Consider the following 13,086-nt stretch of genomic DNA (forward strand, 5'->3'; position numbering starts at 1 on the left):
TAAATAAACTTAAAACACATACTGAGACTACTGTACAGCAAAACAATTCTTAAATATTCCATTATGTTGCCCTATTTTAATACTTACATCTTTGCAGGTTGTTCCACTGATTCCATACGGACTCTACGAACCTTTCATTAGAATTTACATTGGAGTGGAATTCTTGGACATAACGTGCCGTTCTCCAAATTCCGTTGGTACACTGTCCTCTAGTGGCAGGAGCTATGATGGGAGCTATGTGCCAGAAGGTTTTAATGAAGGTGATTCTGTTGAAGATTTGATGCTCAACATGAGTATTTCTGGCCAGCAGAAGACCTCTACACCAAACACAGAAAATGAAAATAATACAAATGGAGAGAAATGGGAAGATGGATATAAAGGATTCAGACGGCAGGGGTCAAGTAGAAGTCTGGGTGGTGGTTTCCAAACCCCGTTGGTAAGTCCAACAGCTACTCTTAATGCCTCTAACCTTCAGAGTCTTAAGCTTAGAAGGTTGAAAAATTATACAGATTTTAAAGAAGACAATCTGTATCCCACACTGCTGGAAGGAAGTCATGAAGGCAGTGCTTTGGGAATTCTTCTTGATAATCAAGAGAATGGAAGGTCACTCAGTCGGCAAAGTAAAATTTCTAGTGAACCGTCAATGCAGAGACAACCAGAAACTGTTCGCTCAGTCAAAACTAATGATTATGCAAGGAGAGTAAGAAAAGAGAATGATTTTAAAGAAGCAAATTGTGAATCTGCTGGTGCTATTAAAAGTAATGAATTAAATAGTTTTGAGCTCCCCCAGAATTGTTGTTTTGAAACTGCGTTTACATCAGATAGTCCGAAGACCAGAATTATTCCACAGAAGTCGGTTGACTCGTTACATTTCAAGAATGGAGGTAGAGCAAATGGAATACCGAAACAAAGACCTAAAAGCATTGCTGTTCCTTCATGCTCATCTTGTGAGAGACCAGGATCAGCAACCAGTTTTAATAATACCAAAGACCTGAAAAATGTTTCTTCATTTTCAGATTTATTTAAGTCTAGCATAATGTCTACTAATACAAGTGATGAGTATGTGACTGCACTTGTGCATTCGCCTTTAAATCGTTCAAGATCAGCCGGAAATCTAGAAATTCTTAATGAAGATAAAGTCATACGAAAGTCCTCAGAGTCAGTGAGTGTGCATAATTTAAATGATATAATTCCTCCAAGAAGTTTGGCTAGTAGAATCAGAGACTCAATTAAAAGGAAGCACATTCGTGATGATTTGTGTTCTAGAAAGCGTATCAATCGAAGTAGGGATAACAAAGATAGATGTGAAGAAAATGATGAAATCCAAGCTATGGTCCCTTTAAGAACAAAATCTGGGGGCCATTCAAACCCTGGCTTTGCCTCAATGAATATTAGTCAGGAGGACAATAAAAGCAACAAATCATTTGCATCAGATTACCAAGAGCATGGTCCAGGCTTGAGTCATCTACGCACAAAGTCGGGGGGATTTTTGAATTTGGCTTTGATGCCATCCAGTGACAGTATTGACACAGTTGATTCGGGAAACACTTTCTCAGGCCCTCCCACTACATGTTCACACACAGCTGTGATGCATCAGTGCTCTGTGTCCCCTGTTTATGGTTACTCTAAAAGACAGGAGCATTCTTCAATACCTCGGACTGAAGTCCTCCGACGAAGACACAGTACAGCTGATGGATGTCTAAGTCATAGTTTATCTTCATCAGGATTTAGTGTGTACCATTCTGTCTTATCACAGCCAAGTAGGAACAGCCCATCAAATCCTCCAGGTCCTCCAGTTCCACCAAGGTCTGTACGCCCAGTAAGTGGAATGGGAGGCATTTATTCAGCATCACAATTGCAAGGTAAGAAATAAGTATGTTCAGTATAGTAAGTTGGCAAAAATAACACTCGTGCAAGTTTGTTTCATATAAACTTAAAATGTTTGGCTATTATATGATATTTCATGTAAAGTATTTTCATATTTATAGACTTAAACTAGTATGCAAGTATGATATAATACTGTAGCCAGAATGAGGTTGTCATCACTAGGAACATGTAGTACAAGGAAAGAATTGGTTTTCTTATACATTCATTGACTGGATGGAGACAAATTGGACGAAGCCAGCAAGTAATGAAAAAAGACACAAATACATAGAGGAACTTTATCGAGACTTTTCATCAGTGGATAGGCTTCTTCAGTCAGTGACTGAAGAAACCTGTCCACAGATGAAACATTTCAATAAGGTTTGTCTCTGCCATTGTCTTGTTTTGTAGCCATTGACCGTCTATAGAGCAGGTGTCGGCCTGTTGTTCTGATATTGATATTGGCACTTGAGAACCAATTATTACTTTGTGAATGCTGTTCTGCATATATGATCATTCCAAATATTCAAGGAAATTATTTTAGATAAATTTTGTGTTCTCTTTTTATTTTTCTGAATGTTTTCATTCCTTGTATATGCTCATTTTATTGATATATAGAGCTCACATCTGTATGATAATGATTGTTGAAGAACTATAGGTTTAACATTTACAGTTTCTATTAAAGCTAATTTATAAATATTTTTGCTGTTAATTTTTTATCATTGGGTTGGTATTTTGTGTTTTTTTAATGTACTTGTGTTAAGTTCACATTTTTTCATAGGGATTGGTTGAAGCCTGTGGTTTAAAAAGTTACGTAGTTCTTTTGGGCTGTAGTGGCTGCTGCCAGTTTACTGATGCAGCAGTAAGCAAAGTGTGTGAAAATGGCAGCTCGTCTCTCATCGTGCACCCGTCCCCACACAGTTATTGTCGTTACCACGACCTTCCCGTGCCTGCTGCTTTTACCACAACAGAGGGGGAATGCTGAGACTGCATAATGAATCTTAAAAATTAGATACTATGCAAGAGAGGGTGGGCTTGAATAGGAGGGTGAAATTGCAAGAGGGAGGCAGTCCAGCTGTTATCATCCCCTCAACATCTTTTGCCCAAATCCTCCAACAGCACACACTCGGTTACAACAGCGAGGGATTGGCGAATGTGTGCAGAGAGTATTGTGCTAGACATGATGCAAGAGAGAGTGCAATGAACAGAAGTAGAATAAGACTAGGAGACAGCTCAGCTGCTGCCCTGCCCTATACATCCACACACGTATATTTATTAGTACAGTGGACCCCCGCTTAACGATCACCTCCAAATGCGACCAATTATGTAAGTGTATTTATGTAAGTGCGTTTGTACGTTTATGTTTGGGGGTCTGAAATGGACTAATCTACTTCACAATATTCCTTATGGGAAAAAATTCGGTCAGTACTGGCACCTGAACATACTACTGGAATGAAAAAAGTTCGTTAACCGGGGGTCCACTGTAGTTCTAATCTGTTTAATTAACATGTACACATTAATTAAACAAGGTTTAATAACTGTAAATGAAAAGGAAGAGTTCTGAATGAGAAAATAAGTTCAAAGTTCCATACCTCAATTTAAAATTTTTCACAAGTGCATTAACATTGTACATAAGGGACGTACTGTATACACAAATAACCCACACAGAAGAGAGGAGCTTACGACGATGTTTCAGTCCAACTTGGACCATTTACACAGTCACACGACTTGGACCATTTACAAAGTGACTTTGTAAATGGTTCAAGTCAGACCGAAACGTCGTCGTAAGCTCCTCTCTTCTATGTGCGGGTTATTTGTGTATCGTTCCAGTCACGGTATTGTGCCTTTTTTTGTTATTTACGTACTTTATATATTTATAAGTTGAGGACAGATATACAGTATGTACTTTTTTTTTTTTACCCCCTCTAAATAATCCTGATTTTGATGCCAAGATGAATTTTTTTTTTTTTTTTTTTTGTGTGTAACATTTCATTGTTCACAGAAATCATGAGCAATTGTCAGCTGACATAATTCCCATAGAATAATGCAAGTGCATACAATGCACTACTAGATCTTGTGTGATTGGTTTTTGATTGATTGGGAAATACATAGTGTGCCTCACAATCCTTGTAATAGTATTCTGTCCACTGTTGCATTATTTCTCCTACTTAATGTTTTCCTTTTTTCTTTTTTTTTTACTCGCCCTGTTTCGTGGTTTTCTTTTTCATTATATTTTTTTTAATTCCTTTTATTTGTGTCTGTTAATTACTGTACATTAAACATTTCAGAGTCTCGTAGGATACACGACTATGAAAATGTGTCAGACTTCTCCAAGCAACTGTCGTCATCTGCTAATGAGCTAAGTGACAAATGGGCCGACCGAACTCCATACGGACAAGTGCCCCCATTTGCTAAGGGGGGAGTGTGGCGTCACTACCACTCCTCCCCAAGTAAGCGTCTCATTGGGCGCAGGAAAGGGATCGAGTTTTACTATGGGAGCAAAGCTTGTCTGCCTGGTATGCTGCTCGTGCTTGCTTCATTCATTGTATAATTTTTTTTCTAAATTGTATTTGCTGCTCATTTCTTTTAACTAAGATACTAAACGATACCTTCTTCATCTGTATTTTATTTTGAAGCTTTAAACGTAAGAAGAATTTAGGCCAAGCAAATTTTAATTATTTCAACAACTAATTATTCTTGCTGAAACTGCTTACTGTTATTGAATAACTTAATAACGGTAATAATCTGTTCTTGTATTCCCTGCATGTGTTTGTCATATCACGTCTTCCTATTCTATATTCAGTGTGTGTCTCAAAAATAACTTGATACATAAGAATAGAGGAAGCAATACAGTATGCTTACTGGCCCATGCTAGGCATGTTCTATTCATGGTTAATATTTCCCATTCACATATCAATCATGGCTTAATTTTGAAAGCTTCCCTGAATTTCTTTTAATGGTGTTACTAAGACTTCATTGAATGTGTAATTTTTTATTGGCATTTTCAGCCCTGGAGGTGGTAAAATCATGCTGAGTTTTCTTTTTTGGCTATGGTAAAAAGCAGATGCATATAGAAATAGAATTTTTTTTCCTTAACATTAAGCTTATGGGTGATAAGTAGTAAGAAGTCAGTTATGAAGATATCAGTGATAAAGGTAATGATTGTTTTAACAAGAATTTTTGAATAAGAGAGAGAGTACCCAAGAGGCAGAGCACTTATGATATTCCATTTAAGTTAGTCCAACAGAAATTTATACATAACAGGCTTGGTACGTTTGGCACTACCTTGACGATTTATTGTCAAGTATGTATGAGTAATTCTGACTAGTCATTATTTTGTAATGCTGTAGCTAGGAATTTAAACATGTCCATTGTTTATAAAATGTAGTTTTATTATTTTTATTTTTTTATGAGTGATATTTCAGTGCTGATGCCATTTATTGACAGGAGGAAAGTCAGAGTTAATCTAAAACAGGTCAGTCTGTTGTGTCAGTTGAGGTAATGAAAGTAGCAGTTAATTGTCATCAGCAGATTATGAGACTGGTGGTTGTGTATCATCCTGGCACTAGTGGCACAGATCCCATATTTCTTGATGAATTTGGTTCTCTTATTGTTTGCAGTGAAGTCATTTTATTTTGTGGTGATTAATTCCACTATGCAACAAATTTTAACTTTTTATCTAGCTCAGAAACCAAATTGGTTGTTTTAACCCTTTCACTGGCCGTGCCGTAGTACTACGTCTTTCAGGTCACTGTCCATGCCATAGTAATGTGCCATGAGCTCAGCTCACTCAGATAAGCTGTAGGTGGTAAATTTGGGGCCTAGATATGAAAGAATGGGTTTATGTGGTAAGTGCACAATATAAAAAAAAAATCCTGCTGTACCATGTTTTTGGTTTAAGACCCTGACTTTGAGGTGTATTTTTGTATGGTATTTTTGGTTGTATTCTCGTTTTCTTGGTCTCACTTGATAGAATGGAAGATACACTACAGAAATAGAGATGATTTTGAATGATTTTCGGACTAAAAGTGCTGTACCTTGAAATTGAACTCAAAGTAGCGGAAATGTTCGATTTTTGCCGTTGTTCAAGAATAAACAAATCACACCACTCGTCCAATACATGCCAACTGGTGGGTCTGATATGCTTCCACAAATGCGCTGATATTATTTATACCATTTTTACAATAATGCAGTAGTCTACACGACAGTAAATCTTCTATTTTTTGTGTGAATAAAAATTCAAAATGGAAAACAAGCATAATATAAGAGGGGCCTGGAGATGTGACAAATGAACAGAGAAAATGTTATTTTAGTGCTAGGAATGTCTGCATTGTTTATTCTGGCCCCTGTTTTGAGATTGGCATTACTTGGATTGTGTATGAAATTGGCCAAATTACCAATTTCTGATCTCTTTATTGGGTAGTTGAACTCAGCAAATGGGCAGTTTCTTGCTCTTGCTTGATAGAACAAATGGAGTTCTAGCGAAATAGCTATGAGTTTGGTCGGCTGGAACAATGGAATTGGCCGAAAATAGGGCTCAAAAGGGGCAAAATCGCCAATGCTTAAGTATTGCCAAGACTGCTAACTTTGCGAGAGCATAATTCCATAAGTTTTCCATCAAATTTCGTACTTTTGGTGTCCTTACCACTGGAAAATATATATATACACCTACCATCCGACTTACGACCTGCTTGACATACGACCATTTTACTTACGACCTTGTTTTCTATGGCAAATTTCTGAGAAATAAACAACTGTTTGTGTTGTACACAGCATTTATCCTAAACCTTACAGTATAAAATACAGTACTAACAGCATAAAAAGTGAAGCAAAAAAATGAAATACCAAAATAAAACAATAAAATAAAAGTCATTACAAAAATGTGATGTTGATATTCAGTAGTAAGGTTCGACTTACGTCCATTTCAACTTATGACCGGTTTATGGGAACCGAACTCTGTCGTAAGTTGGATGGTACCTGTATATATAGTATCTTCTTTCTTTCAACACACCTGCCGTATCTCACCGAGGCGGGGTGGCCCAAAAGGAAAAACAAAAGTTTCTCCTCTTACATTTAGTAAGTAATATATAGAGGAGAAGGGGTTACTAGCCCCTTGCTCCCGGCATTTTAGTTGCCTCTTACAACACGCATGGCTTACGGAGGAAGAATTCTGTTCCACTTCCCCATGGAGAGAACAGGAAATAAACAAGAACAAGAACTAGTAAGAAAACAGAAGAAAACCCAGAGGGGTGTGTACATATATACACAGTAGGGCCCCGCTTTACGGCGTTCCGCTAATACGGTCATTTCAAATTATGACCAAAACTCGCTACACAGCTCCCCCACCTGACTTTCTAATACGGTCACCACGCCCCACCCCGTTTGTTTACATTCTCTGTGAGATCCATAAGCACTGTCCATTATGTCTGGAAACTCCAAAATTTTAAGTCACTCACTACGAAAGCAAAAGACTTGGAAGACGATGCAACATCCCCCCAATGAAAAGCAGGGGTGTCACTAGCACGTTAAGAGACCATACAATAAGTGTCAGGGGCCTGAGACTGTTCAATTGCCTCCCAGCATACATAAGGGGGATTACCAACAGATCCCTGGCAGTCTTCAAGCTGGCACTGGACAAGCACCTAAAGTCGGTTCCTGACCAGCCGGGCTGTGGCTCGTACGTTGGTTTGCGTGCAGCCAGCAGCAACAGCCTGGTTGATCAGGCTCTGATCCACCAGGAGGCCTGGTCACAGACCGGGCCGCGGGGGCGTTGACCCCCGGAACTCTCTCCAGGTAAACTCCAGGTACTCTGATAATTATACTTATGTATACCTGTACTTAAATAAACTTACATACTGTACTGGCATGCAGGTACACATTAAAATCAGTAAGAGTGTCTTAGGTCTCCAGACGTCATATTAGTAATAATAATAATCACCGAGTCTCATTTAAATGTCGTGTATTACGTTAATATACACATTTTCATTAATCCATCTATGATATTTTTTCAAAATTATATAATAAACACAATGTATAACATATAAATATGATAAATACACCCCACAGTAGAATAAATAAACATAAATATGAGATGTGGTAGCAGACGACTTGCACAAGTGACGCCATATTAGAAATGATGATAATAATAATAATCACCGAGTCTCATTAAATGTCGTATATTACGTTAATATACACATTTTCATTAATCCATCCATGATATTTTTTTCAAAATTATATAATTAACACGATACATAACATATGAAGATGGTAAATACACCCCACAATAGAATAAATAAACATAAATATGAGATGTGGTAGCCAGATAACTTGTCCAAGTGACGGCAAGAATAACATTTTCTCTAATCTAACATAGAAAATGTGTTACTGGGGGTAACTGTAGAAAATTATTCCTTTCGTATGTATGTATGTTTATTCAGGTATACACAAATAGTTACATAGATTATCATACATAACAGCATATGTGTAGAGAACCTAGGATAACCCAAAAAAGTCAGACAGAGTGACTTATTTCCATTGTCTTCACTCAGAGCGTCATTTCTTCTAAAAATGGTGTTACATGAGAATGGGAGTGTTCTTTTTTTTTTATTCTACCGTATCAATGTAGAGACAACTTGTACACAATGTAACTTGTACACAAACCAGTCGTGTACACTTTGTTTGTTTACAAAACTTACCTTTGCCTGGTTTGTTTACATAACTCTGAGCCTGTCCTCTCTCATGCACTCATTCTTTCTCTTTTATTTGTTTTATCTCATTTACTTACTCCTGACCCTACATTAAGACTACAAATATTTTAAGGTAAGTAATGAGTGAACTGTATATACATTTTATCACTCTGGGATGCTTAAATATCATAGAATAGTATGTGTAGGTGGGGTAGCCTGGTATGGTAGCCTGGCTGACTACCATACATACGACACTTGATTTCTTACAATAAATACTACTCATCTCACCCTAGATTAAGACTACAAATATTTTAAGGTAAGTAATGAGTAAACTGTATATGCATTTTATCACTCTGGGATGCTTAAATGTGATAGAATATTATGTGTAGGTGGGGTGGACTGGTATGGTAGCCTGGCTGACTACCATACATACCACACTTGATTTCTTACAATAAATACTACTTGTCTCACCCTAGATTAAGACTAAATATTTTAAGGTAAGTAATGAGTGCACTGTATGTGTATTGTACTTTTTTATTGTTTTTTGATGCCCAGTTCTATTGCTAACTTAATGTATGTTAGTGTAAACTTGTTATCTAGTATTTGTATGCATTTATAAGTGGAAAAAAAGGGTGTTCCACTTTACGGCGATAGCCTGGAACCTAACCTGCCGTATAAGTGGGGCCCTACTGTATGCTTGTACGTACATTTATGTGTAGTGTGACCTAAGTGTAAGTAGAAGTAGCAAGATGTACCTGTTATCTTGCATATTTATGAGACAGACAAAAGACACCAGCAATCCTACCATCATGTAAAACAATTACAGGCTTTCGTTTTACACTCACTTGGCAGGATGGTAGTACCTCCCTGGGTGGTTGATGTCTACCAACCTACTACCTGTGAGAAATAAATAAATAAATATATATATATACGTATATATATAATATATATTATATATATATATATATATATATATATATATATATATATATATATATATATATATCTTTCTTTTTTGGGTCACCCTGCCTCGGTGGGAGACGGCCGACTTGTTGAAAAAAAAAAAAAAAAAAAAAATATATATATATACACGTATATATATATATATATATATATATATATATATATATATATATATATATATATATATATATATATATATATATATATATATATATATATATATATATATATATATATATATATATATATATATATATATATATATATATATATATATATGTTTTGGGGAATCAAATTCAAAATGGGAATTGACACAGTTACTTTTTGCTGATGATACTGTGCTTATGGGAGATTCTAAAGAAAAATTGCAAAGGTTAGTGGATGAGTTTGGGAATGTGTGTAAAGGTAGAAAGTTGAAAGTGAACATAGAAAAGAGTAAGGTGATGAGGGTGTCAAATGATTTAGATAAAAATTGGATATCAAATTGGGGAGGAGAAGTATGGAAGAAGTGAATGTTTTCAGATACTTGGGAGTTGACATGTCGGCGGATGGATTTATGAAGGATGAGGTTAATCATAGAATTGATGAGGGAAAAAAGGTGAGTGGTGCGTTGAGGTATATGTGGAGTCAAAAAACGTTATCTATGGAGGCAAAGAAGGGAATGTATGAAAGTATAGTAGTACCAACACTCTTATATGGGTGTGAAGCTTGGGTGGTAAATGCAGCAGCGAGGAGACGGTTGGAGGCAGTGGAGATGTCCTGTTTAAGGGCAATGTGTGGTGTAAATATTATGCAGAAAATTCGGAGTGTGGAAATTAGGAGAAGGTGTGGAGTTAATAAAAGTATTAGTCAGAGGGCAGAAGAGGGGTTGTTGAGGTGGTTTGGTCATTTAGAGAGAATGGATCAAAGTAGAATGACATGGAAAGCATATAAATCTATAGGGGAAGGAAGGCGGGGTAGGGGTCGTCCTCGAAAGGGTTGGAGAGAGGGGGTAAAGGAGGTTTTGTGGGCAAGGGGCTTGGACTTCCAGCAAGCGTGCGTGAGCGTGTTAGATAGGAGTGAATGGAGACGAATGGTACTTGGGACCTGACGATCTGTTGGAGTGTGAGCAGGGTAATATTTAGTGAAGGGATTCAGGGAAACCGGTTATTTTCATATAGTCGGACTTGAGTCCTGGAAATGGGAAGTACAATGCCTGCACTTTAAAGGAGGGGTTTGGGATATTGGCAGTTTGGAGGGATATGTTGTGTATCTTTATATGTGTATGCTTCTAGACTGTTGTATTCTGAGCACCTCTGCAAAAACAGTGATGGTGTGCGAGTGTGGTGAAAGTGTTGAATGATGATGAAAGTATTTTCTTTTTGGGGATTTTCTTTCTTTTTTGGGTCACCCTGCCTCGGTGGGAGACGGCCGACTTGTTGAAAAAAAAAAAAAAAATATATTTGTATGGTAGTAGGTTGGTAGACAGCAACCACCCAGGGAGGTACTACCGTCCTGCCAAGTGAGTGTAAAACGAAAGCCTGTAATTGTTTTACATGATTGTAGGATTGCTGGTGTCTTTTGTCTGTCTCATAAATATGCAAGATTACAGGCATGTCTTGCTACTTCTACTTACACTTAGGTCACACTACACATACATGTACACGTTTATTTATACACACTCATCTGAGTTTTCTTTGATTTTATCTTAATAGTTCTTGGTCTTATTACTTTTCCTTTTATATCCATGGGGAAGTGGAATAAGAATCTTTCCTCCGTAAGCCATGCGTGTTGTAAAAGTCAACTAAAATGCCGGGAACAATGGGCTAGTAACCCCTTTTCCTGTAAAGATTACTAAAAAGAATAAGAAGAAGAAAATTGTCAAAGTGGGAAGTCTGAATGTGCGTGGATGTTGTGCAAATGATAAGAAAGAGATGATTGTGGAGGTTATGAATGAGAAGAAACTGGATGTCCTGGCTTTAAGTGAAACAAAGCTGAAGGGGGTGGAAAAGTTTCAATGGAGTGGAATAGATGGGATTAGATCAGGGATTTCAAATAGAGTTAGAGCTTAAGAAGGAGTAGCAATAATGTTGAAGGATAAGCTATGGCAGGAAAAGAGGGACTACAAATGTATAAATTCAAGGATTATGTAGAGTAAAATAAAGATTGGATGTGAAAAGTGGGTTATAGTAAGCGTGTATGCACCTGGAGAAGAGAGAAGTGTAGAGGAGAGAGAGAGATTCTGGGAAATGTTGAGTGAATGCGTGGGGAGTTTTGAATCAAGTGTGAGAGTAATGGTGGTTGGGGATTTCAATGCTAAAGTGGGTAAAAATGTTATGGAGGGAGTAGTAGGTAAATTTGGGGTGCCAGGGGTAAATGTAAATGGGGAGCCTTTAATTGAGCTATGTGTAGAAAGAAATTTGGTAATAAGTAATACATATTTTATGAAAAAGAGGATAAATAAATATACAAGGTATGATGTAGCATGTAATGAAAGTAGTTTGTTAGATTATGTATTGGTGGATAAAAGGTTGATGGGTAGGCTCCAGGATGTACATGTTTATAGAGGGGCAACTGATATATCGGATCATTATTTAGTTGTAGCTACAGTTAGAGTAAGAGGTAGATGGGAAAAGAGGAAGGTGGCAACAACAAGTAAGAGGGAGGTGAAAGTGTATAAACTAAGGGAGGAGGAAGTTCGGGCGAGATATAAGCGACTATTGGCAGAAAGGTGGGCTAGTGCAAAGATGAGTAGTGGGGGGTTGAAGAGGGTTGGAATAGTTTTAAAAATGCAGTATTAGAATGTGAGGCAGAAGTTTGTGGTTATAGGAGGGTGGGGGCAGGAGGAAACAGGAGTGATTGGTGGAATGATGAAGTAAAGGTGTGATAAAAGAGAAAAAGGTAGCTTACGAGAGGTTTTTACAAAGCAGAAGTGTTATAAGAAGAGCAGAGTATATGGAGAGTAAAAGAAAGGTGAAGAGAGTGGTGAGAGAGTGCAAAAGGAGAGCAGATGAAAGAGTGGGAGAGGCACTGTCAAGAAATTTTAATGAAAATAAGAAAAAATTTTGGAGTGAGTTAAACAAGTTAAGAAAGCCTAGGGAAAGTATGGATTTGTCAGTTAAAAACAGAGTAGGGGAGTTAGTAGATGGGGAGAGGGAGGTATTAGGTAGATGGCGAGAATATTTTGAGGAACTTTTAAATGTTGAGGAAGAAAGGGAGGTGGTAATTTCATGCACTGGCCAGGGAGGTATACCATCTTTTAGGAGTGAAGAAGAGCAGAATGTAAGTGTGGTGGAGGTACGTGAGGCATTACATAGAATGAAAGGGGGTAAAGCAGCTGGAACTGATGGGATCATGACAGAAATGTTAAAAGCAGGGGGGGATATAGTGTTGGAGTGGTTGGTACTTTTGTTTAATAAATGTATGAAAGAGGGGAAGGTACCTAGGGATTGGCGGAGAGCATGTATAGTCCCTTTATATAAAGGGAAAGGGGACAAAAGAGATTGTAAAAATTATAGAGGAATAAGTTTACTGAGTATACCAGGAAAAGTATACGGTAGGGTTATAATTGAAAGAATTAGAGGTAAGACAGAAT

The 13,086-nt window shown here is 37.4% G+C and overlaps 1 protein-coding gene across 4 annotated transcripts in view; it reads left to right on the forward strand.

Annotated features, from left to right (window-relative positions):
• LOC128699113 (DEP domain-containing protein 1A) overlaps positions 1–13,086 on the forward strand; it is a 61,610-nt gene that overhangs the window by 25,385 nt on the left and 23,139 nt on the right. For 2 of the 4 annotated variants that reach the window (XM_053791630.2, XM_053791631.2), the window contains exons 8-9: positions 98–1,862; positions 4,152–4,379. In XM_053791630.2, coding sequence (XP_053647605.2) covers positions 98–1,862; positions 4,152–4,379 — 1,993 coding nt within the window. The remainder of the gene's footprint in view (positions 1–97; positions 1,863–4,151; positions 4,380–13,086) is intronic. The other 2 variants (XM_053791632.2, XM_053791634.2) reach the window with 1 other exon arrangement.

The sequence above is a fragment of the Cherax quadricarinatus genome, chromosome 54 (assembly GCF_038502225.1).
Source record: "Cherax quadricarinatus isolate ZL_2023a chromosome 54, ASM3850222v1, whole genome shotgun sequence".
Classification (NCBI taxonomy): Eukaryota; Metazoa; Arthropoda; class Malacostraca; order Decapoda; family Parastacidae; genus Cherax; species Cherax quadricarinatus.